The sequence below is a fragment of the Myotis nattereri genome (assembly GCF_964212035.1).
Source record: "Myotis nattereri genome assembly, chromosome: 17".
NCBI lineage: Eukaryota > Metazoa > Chordata > Mammalia > Chiroptera > Vespertilionidae > Myotis > Myotis nattereri.
The window spans coordinates 1781706-1798524 of NC_138092.1; the positions used below are offsets into that span (position 1 = coordinate 1781706).

Sequence of the window (16819 nt, forward strand, 5' to 3'; positions counted from 1 at the left end):
GGTGTGTGGTCTCTGTTGAAATACTTGCTTTGGGGACCTTGTTGTTCTTACTTAGTATTTGTAACCAATGAGCCTGTATTAATTTTTTCATTCGTGCGAGGAAGGAGATGCTGTTTCCGGTGGCCGCGAGGGTTCTCTCCTGGGCTGCTTTCACCTAGAAGGTCGAGCGCCTTGCTTGATTCTAGCTTTTAACTGAGCGTATTTGGCACGTGGCTCTTGGCTGCGGCTGTGTGCATGGCAGGGTTTCGTGGCCACGGTCACCAGCAAAGGAACGCCGTTGGAGGAAGCGGCCCCCGGAGTTTCTCTTGCTTTCCCCTTGAGCATGCCAGGACTTCGCTTCGCGTTAGCAACCTACGAAGGGGCGGAGGCTCCTCGAAAATCAACACCAGCCTTATGCCCCTTTCCGAGGGCGACTTTTCCAAGGGTCAGGAAGGTACGGCTGCTCGTACGCAGCCAGCTCATAGTCCTTGTGGACACCAGGACCTTTCATTGACCCTGGTGCCCACTCTCCAGCCAATAAGCGGTCAGAGCCAGACACGCATTTCACCTTCCGTGGTTGTACGGCCCTTACCTGCAGCAGCCTTTACCTTGAACCCTGTGTTGGCCGGAAGTGGCTGTTTCTGTGTGTGCTGAGGCTGATGTGTGTCACTGAGGGACATGTCCCGAAGGGACCATCTCTGGTGACCTAGGACTCATCCCACCCCGTGGGGAAAGGTTTTGCCACCACCATGTCCAGGAGGCCTGGCTCTTTAATGCTTTGGTCCAAGTGTGAGCACTTTCCCCTCAATTGAGACAGGCTGCCTTCCTGCAAGATTCGGTCACATTCTGGGGTGGGGAGAACAAAACACAAATAAGTGTAGCAGGTTCCAGAACTTGAAGCTGTGCCTCTTGGAAAATGCGTGGCGGGGATCCCGTGAGGGCTGGTCATGCCCCGGACCGCAGGGCCTTGTGGTCACTCACCCGCTCCCAGGGGATCGGTGCGAGAGTAGCCTTGCTGGGTTCCTCCTTTCTCTCCAGCTCCCCCCATGCAGGTATGCCACAAGCCGAGATCACTCCTAGAGGTCAGGCCCCTCTCCTGCGCCACCTCCTGGCCCCCTGTGAGACTTAAGGTGCTTTCCCTCAGTGACCCGGGCGGGCGGGGGAGACCTCCCTCTCAGAGGGTGGTGGCTCCCACTCTGCGAGCGAGCCTGCAGTGTCCTGTGCTGGGAAGAGGGAATAATTTACTTTTTTTGAAGCATTCAGGCAGGATGCTTTAAAGCAGATTTTACTCTATCAGGTTAGGAGTAAATTCCATTAAGAAATCAAGTCTAATTCAAAATCTCCTGTGGGTCAATATAATGGTAGTACTGGTAAACTCAGCCGCGTGTCACAAGTGGAGAATCATGTCACTATTGGGGGAAGAGAACTTGATTTTGGACACAGTTCTTTTCCTGATTAGAGCAGGAGAGCACAGCAGGTGAGGGAGCCCCGCACTGCCCTCGTGTGGGCGGGCGAAGCTTTGCGCCGGGCAGAGGGATCCACTTTCTCAGGGGGACAGGGAGCTGCGCCTGAAGTTGGGTACCGTTTGTATGATTCTCTGTTATTTCGCATCAGGTGAAGATAAGCGTTCCTCTGCAGCGCATCACATGGATCTCAGAGTGAGACGCTCGAACAGGTGCTCAATGAGCGTTTTCCCTGACAGCTCCAGTGGCATGTGCACATTTGTGAGAATACTTGACTTTGGGGCCTGGGCTGTGATTAAAAAAAATGTTTTTATTGATTTTAGTTAGAGAGGAAGGGAGAGAGATAGAAACATTGGTGAGAGAGAAACATCAACATTGGTCGCCGGCCTCCTGAACGCCCCCCACGGAGGATCAAGCCTGCAACCTGGGCTCGTGCCCTCATCGGGCATCGAATCAGTGACCTCTTGATGCGTGGGATGACGCTCAACCAGTTGAGCCACACTGGCCAGGCTGGGCTGTGATTTCGCTCTTTCTCCTCCCTTCCTTCATCTCTCTCTCTCCTCTTCCCAAATGCCCTCCTAGAGGTCATGGTCTCGATGGAAGGGATGGACAGACACCCAGAGAGTAGCTAGGCCAACCTGTTATGGAGGGCAGCCCAGCTGAGAGCTAGAGGGATTTCCAGGGAAGCTTTCCTGGTGGGAGAGGGCTCTGCATTGACTTTTCAAGATAAAGTCGGAGTGAGCCAGGTGAAGGGGCTGAGAGGGGGCTCAGGTGGCAGAGAAGGCTGCCAGCAGGGGTGACCTTGGGGAGTGGTCGTCCCGCCGCTGCTGTCTGGAGGAAGGAGTGGGGTGGGCAGGAGCGGCTGCACGTACCTTTGTGACCCATCCATTCATTTGATTTTGAGTGTCCGGGGGAAGAAGGGTGGATACACAATATTAAGCAAAACATGCTTGCCTTTTTGGAGCTTACAGATACCAGAAGTTGATTCATCACAGAGTGTTCTAGGAACATGACAGGGACTCCTAGCCCAGCGTGCAGAAGCTGGAGGCAGGGAAGGCTCGCTTGAGAAACTGACAGTCACACTGAGCCCTAAGGAGAGTGGGCAGTAGCGAGGTGGAAGGGTCAGGTCACAGGGGACCCCAGTACCTCAGTGTGGCTGTGGGGTGTGGGGAAGTAGTGAGAGGGGCTGGACCTGAACTGGAGAACCTTTGAAGGCTTTGAAGTGCTTTGGGAAGGTTACGCCGAGCGTGTGTGTGTGTGTGTGGTCAAGGACAGGGGGTTAGACGAACATAGAAGGCTCTTGAGGTGACCCGTGGCGGGGAGAGATGACATGTCCGGCTGGGATGGCAGAGGCATATGGATGTAGCACTTTCCTGTGGGGAGGGCTTGTGAGTGGGGCCATAGGAGGGACGGGAGGGAGGCTGGTGAGTCCCCTTCTATCCCTCCCTGCCTTATGTGATGGTCTGAGTATTTGGAACAGAAAAGCTAAATTCCAGGGTAGCCAAAGAAAGAGAGTTTGTGGAGCTCATTAGAGTTAGATCTGATAGGATGTATTGAGACCTGCCAGTAACATTTGTTTAGCTGGACACCTCCCATCTTCTGGATTTCCATCCGGGTTTTTACTCTTGATACTATTGCTTTCCATGGTCAGGGAAGAGTTACTATAGCTGTGACTTTTCTTAAAAAAAATCATATCTTCTAAGAAATTTAATAGTCAAGAGATTATTTAAAAATGATGAAGGAAGCTTTTGGTGTAGTTTCTTTGGTTTCTGAGTTGACATGGAATTCAAAGCCTTTGCATTATTTAATGGCACATCCTTGCCAACATTTAAAGAGCTGTCAGCGCCCAGGTCCCGCCCGCGCAAAGCATTACTAACGCTCACTCTGAAATCGTGAAGATCCAGGTCTTGTTTGCAGAAGCCAAATGCTTGGCTTATAATAGGCAGCCTCACTCTCTTTATAAAATAATAATACGTTTGTAGTTAAGGAAGTGGAAGTTAATCGTGTTTTTAAAAAGCTGCAACATACTTTCTTGTGCTAATGTTGTGATCAGAACATCTGAAAAGAAAACTCCTGCGCTCCTATTGCCCAGGTGAAACACACGGTGGGAGTTGTTTCTCCCTGTGACACTGAAAAAATAACTTAGACGCCAGGACCGCTCCAGCTCGCATACTGGCAATGATGGCTGCTGGCTGTCCTGATAGAGCCTCCCGTTGCCTTTGTAGCTTTCTTTTTTTTTGGCGTGAGAGAGCTGCGTAGCTGCTTAGCCAGTGTGCCGGGGGGCAGAAGTCGGGCCTTCGCAGTGATGTGTTTCCACCGTTTTATCTTTCAGACATTACAAGAAGAGGTGCCAGGGGCGCATGCGGAAGCACGTGGGGGACCTGTGCCTGCAGGCGGGCATGCTGCAGGACTCCCTGGTGCACTACCACATGGCCGTGGAGCTGCTCCGCGCCGTGAACGACTTCTTGTGGCTCGGCGGTAAGGCGATGTGACGAAGCTGGTCAGATATGTGATTATGGCAGCTGTTATCTGAAATAAGAGAACAGAAAAAATGGGCCTAAACACAAGGGATGGGCAGGAGAAGCAGGCAGCCTGCTGGGGGCAGTGGGCAGTGGCCTGGCAGCGTCCCGGCCTCGCCTCTGGCACTCCCCACCCGGTCGTGCCCCAGTCCCACTGGAGCACGGTGCCCTTCGTTGACAAAGTCCTGATTCCCTGGTCCTCTTGTTTTTAATTTTAGCACATCTCGCCCTCTGCTTAGAATGCCATCCCCCCACCACTCATTCTTCAACACCTCGTCCATACATTAGCAGGTGGATGGATAAGTACGGTGCAGTATATCCAGATGGTGGAGTAGACATAGAAATGAATGAAATGCTGCCCAGCCGGGTGGCTCAGTGGGTGAGCGTTGTCCCATGCACCAAGAGGTCATGGTTCAATTGCCAGTCAGGGCACATGCCCAGGTTGTGGGCTTAATCCTCAGTGTGGGATGTGCAGGAGGTAGCTGATCAATGATTCTCTGTCATCATTGATGTTTTTTTCTCTCTTTCCTTTCCTCTCTGAAATCAATAAAAATATATTAAAAAAGAAAAAGAAAAAGGAGTTGCCACATAAATACTTAAATCCTTTTGTGGTTTTATTTTTGAATACAGTAAATATCTCCAGCTGTAGCCTACACACACACACACACACACACACACACACACTCACACACACACGCACACACACACTCAAGCGCTCTGTGATCCTCAGTATTTTCTTAGCATGTCAGAGTTTTAAGACCAAAAAGTTTGGGAACTGCTATGCTAATGAATGAGATGAGCACAACTGTTGCACAACTTACAGGGCACGTGGCCTTGCCTGAGATTCTTAGGCGATAACTGCCATTGACAGCAGAAGGAAATGTACTCCAGGTTACTGTGGCTGCCCTTGAGGAGGAGGCACGCCCGTAGGTGTTATCTCTAAGTGGAACGGATGCATTTGGGGTGTCTGATGTGGAAAGACATCCTGGTCCAGCTTTGGTGGCATTACTTTTAAAATACATTCTTATTGATTTCAGCGAGGAAGGGAGAGGGAGAGAGAGAGAGAAACCTCAGTGATAAGAGAGAATCATTGATTGGCTGCCTCCTGCATGCCCCCTTCTGAGGATCAAGCCCACAACCCGAATATGTGCTCTTGACGAATCAAACCTGGGACCCTTCAGTCCACAGGTTAACGCTCTATCCACTGAGCCAAACCAGTTAGGGCTGATGGCATTACTTTTAAATATTGTCAGTGCAGGGCACTTCCCGCACATCACAGTGTCAGAATCTGGCACAGCACCTGCCACCCAGTAAGCTCTAAACCACGGGTGGGGAACGTCTGGCCTACAGGCTGTATAAGGCCTGAGAAATCATTTGGTCTGGCCCTGCCAATACATTACGGGTGAGTTAATTAAATGTTGACCAGATATAGCAGGCTAATTTTTTAAAAATGTCCAAATCAGTTTTTATTGACTATTTCTATAGCAGGCTAATTTTTAAGTTGATAATTCTGTATGGCCCGTGAATAATGTTATAAATACCCAAATGGCCCTTGGCAGAAAAAGGTTCCCCACCCCTGCTACACTGTTGGTTAAATGAATGGCTGGCTGGCTGAGGGGCTGGCCCATTTCACTTGCGGATGCAGTCCCTCCGTGGAGCCTTGAGCATCGTGGGAGTTTTCTGGGGTGCCAGCCTTGACGGTGGCACCTGGAAGATGACCGGCGGCATGCTCCTGTGCATCACAGAACCAGTGACCGTGGGCGTGATCTTTGTTGTGAGGAAAATGGGCATTTCCATGTAAAGTGTCCTGGGCATTCGTAGGCTCTGCGATTTGAGCTGGGAATGGGCCACTGACTTACTGATGGTCCTGTTTGTTTTTTATGCCCAGCTGCCCTGGAAGGGCTGTGTTCGGCTTCTGTCATCTATCACTACCCAGGTGGGACTGGTGGCAAGAATGGAGCTCGCAGGTGCCCGGGGGGCTCACTTCCTGCCGAGGCAGCCAACAGACACCGACCAGGTGAGCGCCCTCTTTCCTCGTCTGGGCTCAGTCGCTGTCCTGAGTGGGCAGGGTCATTGTTTCCGTCTGCCTCTGAGTCAAGCTTGACAGTGTTTCAGTCAAGTGTAGTGTCTGTGCGGTCAGAATCCTTGCACACGAGATGTTTCCTTCTGATCTTATTGAATATTTATCCATCTCGAGTCTTGTGGATCATATGAATGGATTGCAGTGATTGGCGGATTTCTGGGACACTTGCCTAAATTTCAGGGTCCACCGACCCTGAAGTTCTGTGTCTGGGGATCTTTATAATTGCCATGCATTTGGTGAAGCTCAGCTCAGAGGTCCATTTTAATGGCTAATTCAGGGCCTGAGGACTGTTTCTTATTCTCCCGGGTGATGACATTTCTCTTAGTGAGTTACGTGTGATTGGCTTATGCTTCTTAGCCCTGATGCAGCGTAAACCATCTTGGTAGGGGAGACTCACCCGTGCTTGTTGAATGAACTTAACCCTCCGACCCTCACTGGAGGAACTTGCCTGTGAGGGCTCAGGAGGTATAGGTCACATGGCATAGGTCACAAAGATAATAACAACGATGACAGAGATCAGGCTAGACACAAAACTACAGGCATCTTTTGTTCTGTGAGACTTTTAGCATATTTCTCCCCAAAGAGAAAGTCCGCCGTAGTTCATTTGTATGGGATGGAAAGGCCTTGAATTCCCTTTCCCCCTGTAGCCCGTCCCCATTCTTAGCAAAGAGGGCAGGGACCACCATTGTGTATCAGCCACCGGAGCTGCAGCCCTAGCCTGGGTGCCCTCTCTGCAGAACAGCTAGCGTGACTCTAGTGGTTTTTGAAGATACTTCACCCTTTGGTGGAGCTGTTCCTGACGATTTGAGAGGAGAGAGAAGCGCGCTGACAGTGGATAAGGGAAGAGTGAGGTGGAGAATCCTTTCTCTGCTCCTCCCTTTCCTGTGCTCGCCACCAGTATTTACCCCTCGTTGTGCTAACTCCTGTCTGTGGTGCGAGATGACAGCATTTCAGGTCTATGTCTTTTCTAGGCAGCTGCCAGCGCTGTGAGCTCCCACATAGCCAGACAGGCGGACGCCTGCTTCATTTTCTCCTTGGGAGGCAGGCCTGTGTCTCCTCTGGGGGTGCCGAGGCTGGAGGGTGGTCCCCTGTGACCTGAAGTTAGGTGTGGAGAGGGAGACGGTGTTGCTGATGCGACTAGTGAGGCTCCAGGGACTTTTTACGGCAGTGTTTGCTTCCCCGCTTGCTGAACGTAGGCAGAAACAGTTTTCAGCTTTTTTGAAAACCTGCTCTGTCTGCAGAAGAGAAATGTCTTTATGTAGCTTTGCAAAAAAAACCTTCACGAACCATGGGCGCTTTTCAGTGTTGAAGGCGGTCTCTGGGGAAGTGCCCCTGAGGCTCCGTGAGAGCTGGGGGAGCGGTGTGAGCCGCATGGAGGCTGGAAACTGCGGCCCTGCCTTCCAGCAACCAGGCTCCAGGCCCGTGAGCAGCCTCGATCACAGGACACACACATTGCTTGATCTTGCAAATTAATTTCACAATGATCAGCGTGCACTGGCAACCTCCTCTTACATCAGGGATTTAGGGCGCCAGCTGTCTGAGATGAGGCCCAGACAAACTGACTATTTAACATTCTGCCTTGAAGTTCTATCTCAGCGTCCTTTTGCGCAGCCCAGCAGCAGAAATACAGATGGAGCATGCTGTGCCGTCTCTCTGCCTCAATGATCTTGTCTGTGAATTGGGGAAGAGTGATAGTCCCTACCTCCCAGGGCCCTGGGAAGGTTGAGTGAGACACACATAGAAATGCCTGCACCTGGTCCATGCCGGCAGGTCTTGTTGTCAGTGCTGTTGCTGTTGGCAGTATGAACTCATGAATAATGTTAAAGATCCAGGCTGCATGGCTCTCAAGCAGATTTCCTCTAAGAAAAGGAAATCCGCCCCCACCCCCACTTAAAGTTGAGTTATCTTAGTTTCAAAAGAATTCTGTAGTCTCTACCTATTTTTGCTTTAATTCTTTTTTTGTTTTACTTTAAAAAAAAGATGTTTTTATTGATTTCAGAGAGGACGGGAGAGAGAGATAGAAACATCAATGATGAGAGAGTATCACTGATTGGCTGCCTCCTGTACACCGCCTCTGGAGATTGAGCCCCCACCTCTGGCCTGTGCCCTGACCAGGAATTGAACTATGACCTCCTGGTTCATAGGTCAACTCTCAATGGCTGGGCTGTTTTAAAGTTTTTAAAGACTTTCCTTGGTGACAGAAGATGTGACTCTGGGTGGTGGGCACACAGTGCAATATACAGATCTTGTAACATAGAAACCCACATCTGAAACCTATATGATCCTATTAACCAATGTCACCCCAATAAATCTAATAAAAAAGGGAAAAATATATAAAGACTTTCCTAGTAATCAAAGGTTAGAGGCCACAAATCCCCCCCCCCCCGATTTATATATGAACCCACAAGTCTATAATTAATGGACACAACTTGGTTTATTAAAAAAAAAATCAACAGGACATCTGTAATCCATCCAAAAGGAAGGAAATGGCTATTGACAAGTAACTGTTTCTCCTTAATGGTCATTTCTACTTTTTTGTCCTTAATTTATGAACAGTAATCATCATCATAATGGTCAAATAGCTATAAACTTCCCCAGCACCTTCCTTGGCCCTGTGCTGACTGCTCTCTGTACGTTTTACCTCCCAGCAGGCATTGGAGGGCAGGCATCATATCTCCACTGGCAGGTGAGGGACTGAGGTGTAAAGAGATGAGGTGATTTGACCCAAATCATGCAGCGGGCGAGGGGCCGACTCGGGACCTGAACCCTGGTTGCTATGATGACCAGGAAGCTTTCTTACCTGCCCCCCATCAGCCTCCCAGGGACCGTTTGAGCTTCCGCGAGTTCCTGAACGACAGGCGTTAGTGGTCTCAGCCTGCAGAGGCCCCAAAGGGGAGACAGCCGTGAGGATGGGTGTAAGACAGAGTGGCAGAGACTAAGATTGCACATTTATTTCCACAAATGTTTTATTCTCAGCTAATGACCAACATCAGTGTTTCAAATTGTAACTGCGTGAGCACTGAAAACAACATTAAAATGATTATAGTGCAGAAAAGAAGTGGATTTTGAAAATCTAACCATTGCTAATGACTTACGACTTGTTTCCCCCCCCTCAAACTCACTCATTTTTTATAATCATCACCTGAGGATATGTTTACTGATTTTTAGAGAGGTAGGAAGGGGGAGAGGGAGAGAGAGAGAGAGACATCGATTGGTTGCCTCCCTTGTTGCCCCCACTGGGAATTGAATTGCAACCAAGGTATGAGCTCTGACCAGGAATCAAACCCGCAGCCTTTTGGTGTTTGGGACGACACTCTAACCAACTGAGCCACCCGGCCAGGGCTCAGTTCCATTATTTATTTATTTTTTTAGTGCAGTAAGAAGGTTTGATTAAATCCGTGTCATTCCAGTAATGTAGGGACTGGCTAACTTGCCTTAAGCTGAATAATTTAAAGATTATTTGTAAGAAGGTATATTTTGACAACTCAGAATTCATATGGCCATGTAATCATCCACTAAAACCTTTACATGACCATAGTCATTAATTTGGAAACATTGATATTCCGGGAATAAGCTTATCTCCTTTGCAGTTGAAGAAATTTTGATTTGTTTCTGTACCTTTAATTGGTTAAAAAAAAATTGAAAGTCACCTGTCACTTTGGTCACAGAGCGGGAATGAAAGTGGAGCCCACGCTGTTTTCCTTTGTAAGGAAACGTTTTCACATTTCTTAAAAAATATATCTTTATTGACTTCAGAGAGGAAGAGAGAGGGAAAGAGAGAGAGAAACATCAGTGATGAGAGAGAATCATTGATTGGCTGCCTCCTGCACATCCCCTAATGGGGATCAAGCCCGCAACCCAGGCATGTGCCCCTGACCGGAATTGAACCTGGGACCCTTCAGTCCCCAGGCTGATGCTCTATCCACAGAGCCAAACCAGCTAGGGCCGGTTTCACACTTTTTTTTTTTTTTTACAAAATTTCACAAAATTGTCTGCTTCCTAGTCACCAGTCCTTTGGAAAGCATTTTGCTAAACACTTGGACTCCCTACTGCTGGAAAAATGCAGCCGTGGCTCTCATGCACAGAGTTCCACAGCGTTGCTGGCTCTGGTGGAGTGCAGGATGTAAGGATAGGAGCCAGCTGCGCTTCTGACTGCTGGAAGGACAGGTTCCCTGGTCTCAGGCCCCGAATCTGTAAAATAACCTGTTTCTGCTCTACTATCACTTCCCCTGAGCCTGTGTCTTTTGTTTGTACTCGGTCGTGTTAAAGATTATAGATCAAGTACCCAATAGCATTTCCTCCGAAGCAGAATTCAGCAGGTGCTAGCTAAGCATTTTACTGGCTCTGAACATCCTGTTTTTATTTATTTTTTAATAAGTATATTTTTATTGATTTCAGAGAGGAAGGGAGAGGGAGAGAGAGATAGAAACATCAATGATGAGAGAGAATCATTGATCAGCTAACTCCTGCACACTCCACACTGGGGATTGAGCCTGCAACCCGGGCATGAAGCTCTATCCACTGGGCGAAACCCGCTAGGTCTGAACATCCTGTTTTTAAAAACCTTCCCCATCATTTCCCTTCTCCTGCAACCTGGGAGACCGCTTTTGGCCATAGGTGGTGCTGTTGCACCTTTTAAAGCCTTAGTTTCCGTTTTGTCAAAGACGACTTCACCATGTCCCTTTTACTTGATTTCTGTGTTTACTGCTTCGGAATAGCTCAGGGTCTGGATACCTGGAGCAATTGTTCTAGTTATAGCTTATTTTTATTCTGCCACCTCAGCGCGAAGTTTTAGACAGCTGTGAACAATGGCCATATTGGGCCTTTCTTCCAAAATTAGAAACCGTGATGTCAGAGACGAGATAGAAACGGTCTCAGGAGCACCTCTCAGAAGAAAGCCCGTTCCGAGTCGGTGGACGCTGGGCCCACTGTGCGGGTGAATGAGGGAGGTGATTTGTACCTGGGCAGCCTGGTTGATTGACTTGGGTTTGAACACACGACACTGTGAGCCATTCAAATGAGGCAGTTCTTTTTTAATATGTTTTTTAAAAAAATTCATTTCAGAGAGAGGAAGGGAGAGGGAGAGAGGGATAGAAAAATCAATGATGAGAGAGAATCATGGATCGGCTGCTTTCTGCACACCCCCTACTAGGGATTGAGCCTGCAACCCGGGCCTGTGCCCTGACTGGGAATCAAACCATGACCTCCTGGTTCACAGATTGATGCTCAACCCCTGAGCCACGCCAGGGGGTAAATGAGGCAGTTCTCTCTGAGTCTTCTCCCCATCCGTGGACCAGGGGTGCTCCTACCTGCTTTGTAGAACTGTGAGATTCAGAGAGAAATGATGTGAAGTGTTTAGCCAAGTGGTTATCTCATAAAAGAGGAATAAACTCTAGCTATTATTTTGTATGGAGCCATCATTTTATAGTCTTTGTCAACAATGAAGGAATTAAATAAGAAAAGATGGTTTTATGAACAAAGATCCAATTAAGAAATGAATGAAATACTTGGGAGGGCCCATAGTTCCTGCTCTCACATTGTAGCAGCAGCCGCACAAATACAGAATTATTTTTTAATTAGAGTATGGTGGGAGTCAAGGGGGCCCAATAATGGCATTCCTACTTTATCCACCAGCCATTTGAGAAGTGAGACAAAAGAGTAGGCGGTTGGGGATAGATGTGACTTTTATTACTGATGAAGCCACCTTACCCATGAATGTTAGGGGTACAGGAAAATGGGAATCTTGATACTGTGCCCCGGCACTAGACAGGTTCCCCAGAGTCTGGCAGAGGCCTTCTGGCGAGAGGACCTGCCCTGTCACACTCAGGCTTGGAGGCGCCCAGCACTGGACCTTCCTGAGGGTGAGCACCCATGGCGGTGGTCACGCTCTGGCTGGGCGCACGGCTGTGCCACAGAAGGCACCTGTCTTTACTGTATTACAGCCCGGGCGTCGGGACTAGGGCTCTCTAGTCTGTGTGTGGAGATGGAGATTGCAGTGCAGCAACTAGCTCTCCCAGAGGACCGTGCCCTGGGCCTTGCTCTGCATAGACACTTGAATACATACGCAGTTCCAGTAGGAACATGCTATTGGGACATAGCTTTTTCAGTCCTGTGAGTGTGGTTACAAATGATCCTGGCTGATGGCAAGCATGATTCTTAGGGCGTGTTCTGTCATCATGGGAAGCCATGTTCCACAGGAAGGCGGATGGAGTTCATGGACACTGGACAATTGACCAGGTGATCAAGGCTTTCAAAGCTGCTTCCAAAAAGAGAATTAACTATATTGTATTTTAAACTAACTGCAAAGTTACTGCCTAAAAGTAGGAAATCCTTAGTTTGAAGTGTGCAGTAACTCTGTGTGTGAATTTGTGTGTGAGTGTGTGTCAGTGTGTGAGTGTGTATGAGAGTGAGAGTGTGTGTGTGAGAGTGTGAGTGTGAGTATGAGTGTGTGTGTAAGATTTCAGGTAGCATGTGGTAAGTTCCATATAGCCTCTTGGTACCATTGCCCCCATTTGCACAAATGAATCAATATTCCTTTGTCCTTCGGCTTATTTGTGGAAGTAACAAATTCTCATACTTGTTGGAGAATAACTGGGGTGTATGAGCTTAGGCAGTGGGGAGAAAAGAGGTGAGGCGGCACCCCACAATTCGTGCAGAAGTCATGGAAAAACTTCTAAAGCAAACAGGCGCTGAGCTTGTAAATCAGAATTGCTTTTCTGATCTGAGAGAAGCACTCGGGCTTTGAAGGCTGTGTGAATTGTGAAAGATGATGTAGTCATTACCTTTGAAAGCAGTTTGTCTTCCCAATAAAACGCCATGCTGTGTTCTCTCTTCCAGGCGCACAGGAAGTTCTCATTGACCCAGGTACTCCATCTCTGTGCTTCGTTCTTTTGGTTGTGTTTGCCTTTCTTTAAGCGCTTGTTTCTCGGTGGGTGAATGAACGGTTACAATGTCTGCAGGGCGATCTGTGGGGCATTCTGATTTAAGCCGCTTTAAATCAGAACTGTTCAACCCTGATTGTTGCTTGGTCCCCGTTGATGGGGCCCGACTGCTCTATGCTGTCTGTGGAGGAGCTCCCGCCCCGCTAGCATGGCTGCGTGGATGGCCCGCACGTGTGCCTGCCAGGCGCTTTGAATGCACGGGCATGCCTGTCCAGTTGATTCACCGAAACGACTGTGCTCTGACCTGTGGTCCATGCTCCTCGCAACATGCATTTGTGTTTCCTGTGTGTGCTCTTAGCACCGAAAGAAATGGTGCTTTTTTTTTTTTTTCAGAGTCCGGTTTGCCTTTTCCCTCTTCACACCTCCTGTGATTAACCTCTTTTATTGCAGTGCCTAATTATTTTATAATGAGCTCTATTGTTTTCTGGCTTAATCCGAAACAATGACAAAAGGTAAATAATAAAAACCTGAGACCCTGCCTGCCTTTGAGGACTAGAATCAGACAGTCATGCTTACACAGGTTTTGTGGCCCAGACATCGATCCCATCTCATCGTGTCTCTTGATTCTGACATGAAATCGCTTCAGGTTTGCAGATTCTTTTGTTTTAACACCGTGTCGGCTCCTTTCCCGAGGCTCATGTTCCGTGATCACCTCTTGCTCAGCCTGTCGATCGTGTAGAGGAAGAAAAACATGCTTTGCTTTCAGGAGACCTGAGTTGCTGGTCAAAGAACCATTCGAAAGGTCCAGAACAGGCGGCAGGGCCCGGTGGTGGGTGGGGGAGTGACTGCTGTGGGTACAGGGCTTCTTGTCGGGGTGATGAAAACATCCTCAGGTTGATGGTGGGGATGGATGTGCAGCTCCGGGCGTAGTGGAAACCACTGGATGGTACACTTTAAATGTGTGAATTGTATTAAAGCTGCTTTTTTTTTTTTTTTTTAAAAAGGCACCACACAGCACCTTCACACAGTAAATGCAAATGGCTATCTAACTATACCTGTTTTTCAGAGCCTTTTTGTAGCTTTCCGTCAATGTTCTAACTTTAGAATCTATTTAAGAATCTCACTGTGTCTGGTGTAGTCTGTGTCCTTCAGTCTATGGTAGGGTGTATCGTATTAATTGATCTTGGCCTCTTAACCCAACCTGACGTTCTTGAGATGAATGCCACTTGGTCATGCTGCACAGTCCTCGCTGCTGGATTTAGTTTGCTAGTGTTTTGTTGAGGACTTTTCCAGTTCATTTAAGGGCACTGGGATTGGTTTTATAACCATGACGAGGTCTATCCTGGGGAATGCTCCGTGCCCGAGGACAGTGTGTGCCCTGCTGTTGCTGGGAGGCGAGGGGGCGCTGTTGGTGTTTGCTGGCTCTACTCATTTTTCTGGGTCAAGAATTTAGTTTCATTTTGTACTTTCCCTGTCCCAGCTCTGAAACCAGACAGTTGTCTAAGATGTTCTGGTTCATTTTCTTGGAGAATGGTATTTAGAAACTTAAATCTTGGCATTAAAATGCTTACTTAAAAAAGTTTTTTTTTAAAAAATTTATTTTAGAGAAAGAGGAAGGGGAGGGATAGAATCATTGATGTTTCTCATTGGCTGCCTTCTGCATGCAACCCAGGTATGTGCCCTGACCAGGAATCAAACCTGGCTCGATGCTCAACCACTGAGCACACCGGCTGGGCTGAAATGCTTCTTGCACTGAGGGTCGTCGCTTCTAGGCCCCGGGAGAAGGCCACACTGTTGTCTCCAGTTCCAGCCCCCAGGCCCAGGGTTTTTCCAGTCTTCCTGTTTTATCTAAACCGCTTCCTTCTTCAACAGTGAGACATCTGGCTCCTGAGAAGATCAATTTGGTTGCTAAATTCCTCAGTCTTACCATATACAGAAAGTAGTTTCGGAATTGCTAATTGGTATCACTGTAAAAACAAACATTGAAGTAGAAGTCAAGGTTGTCTGTGGTGCTTTTTGTCTCTATACTGAGGGTAAATATACAAGGCCCTGCATTTGAAGTTGCTTGGATTTGTTCCTTAATCCTCCCTGTGGGTGTCATTATCTTATTTATTTGAAATACAGTTAATGGCTCCTGTTTGTATCCCAGCATAGGGTTCCCTATCTTTATTGATTGATACTTTTAAAAATATATATATTTCTTTATTGATTTCAGAAAGGAAGGGAGAGGGAGAGAGAGATAGAAACATCAATGATGAGAGAGAATCATTGATCGGCTGCCTCCTGCACGCCCCCTACTGGGGATCGAGCCCACAACCTGGGCATGTGCCCTTGGCTGGAATCGAACCTGAGACTCTTCAGTCTGTAGGCCGACGCTCTAGCCACTGAGCCAAACTGGCTAGGGCTGATTGATACTTTTTACTACATAGAAGTAAACAGAGTTCCAAAAGTCGAAACTACATAAGAGGTCTACCCAGAGAAGTGTCATTCTTGTTATCTCTCCCACTGTATCCCCACTTGGACGTGATTCATCTTTTTAAAAAAAATTGTTTTTATTGATTTGAGAGAGAGGAAGGGAAAGGGAGAGATAGAATCATCAATGGTGAGAGAGAATCACCGGTGGGCTGCCTCCTGCACACCCCCACTGGGGATCCAGCTTGCAACCCGGGCATGTGCCCTGACCGGGGATCAAACCTTGACCTCCTGGCTCATAGGTCGATGCTCAACCCCTGAGCCACACCGGCCAGGCTGTAGGTGATTCGTCTTGATCGTGTGCTGTTGGGATGAGATGAGGTACCACATGAGGAATTAAGCACCCCCTCCTTCTGACCCCCATGATCTTCCCTTTCCTTTCTCCAAAGGAAAACAGCAAAATTCAACAATAGAAATTGTTCAGGCTAATGAGATAGCTCGAGGGGACCTGCTGTTTATTCATTGTTACTGTGGCAGGACACATGTGTTAGACACGTGAACCCCAGAGCTCGAGCCCGCGTCACCTGAGCGCCAGCAGGAAGACTCCGCTCCTGGACCTGCCTCCTCACCTGCAGGCAGGGGCATGCTGGGAGCTCCTCTCGTGGGGGTTGTGAGCATGGACACCTCCCCTCGCTTCTGGCTCCTGGGAAGGCCAAGTGCCTGGCTGTGCTGTGATGGCGTGCAGTCGCCTGTAATGCAGAGCCTCTGTCTGCAGGCGCCCAGCCCTGTGCAGTGGCCTTGCTGATTTGGGTCTGTTCTGTAGAACAGTGGTCGCCACCCTTTCGGGCCTCACAAATCACCAGTGTCCGCGGATCACTGGCTGGCGACCGCTGCTTTAGGAAGTATATCTGTTCGACATCTTTTCAAGCATGCCTTTCTTTTATTATTTATAGTTCTGCTCTCTCATCTCTTGCTGTGATTTTCACAAAATCTGCGGGAAGCAGAATCCCCAGCCACCTGCCTCTTCCCGGTTCTCCGTGTGGCTCTTTCTTCCCTGACTGGAGGGGGATTTGACACAGGACATTTTCTTTCTGTCTCTTGGAATCTCTCTGTCCGTCTATCCATTTATCTGTCCACTCATTCTTGTGTCTTGTTCCACACATCATGCGAGGCAGCGTACAGAACACTAACCATGCAGGTGAGAAGGCGGAGCCAGGAGGAGAGCAGGGCGGAGTGGGCTCGCAGGAGCGTGGCGGGCAGTGTGAGGGGCTGTGAGCGATAAGCACACGTGAGCCGGGCCTCCCTGTGGACCTGAAGAAGACAGGGCTTGTGGGAGATGCTTGTCCGTGAGATAAACACGTGGCTCAGGAGAATGGATGTTTGAGTGCTCCAGGAACTCAAAGACTCTCTCCCTTGGTCTCCTGGCAGTGTGTGTGTGTCGCTGGTTATGTTCTGTAGAGGACCCCCCCCACCCCCATGCGA

At 48.6% G+C, this 16819-nt stretch overlaps 1 protein-coding gene across 1 annotated transcript in view; it reads left to right on the plus strand.

Moving 5' to 3' along the window:
- Positions 1 to 16819, plus strand: part of TRAPPC9 (trafficking protein particle complex subunit 9) — a 167114-nt gene that overhangs the window by 8767 nt on the left and 141528 nt on the right. Inside the window, exons 3-5 of the mRNA XM_081111710.1 lie at positions 3775 to 3920; positions 5850 to 5978; positions 12882 to 12908. Of these exons, the coding sequence (XP_080967836.1) occupies positions 3775 to 3920; positions 5850 to 5978; positions 12882 to 12908 (302 nt within the window). The remainder of the gene's footprint in view (positions 1 to 3774; positions 3921 to 5849; positions 5979 to 12881; positions 12909 to 16819) is intronic.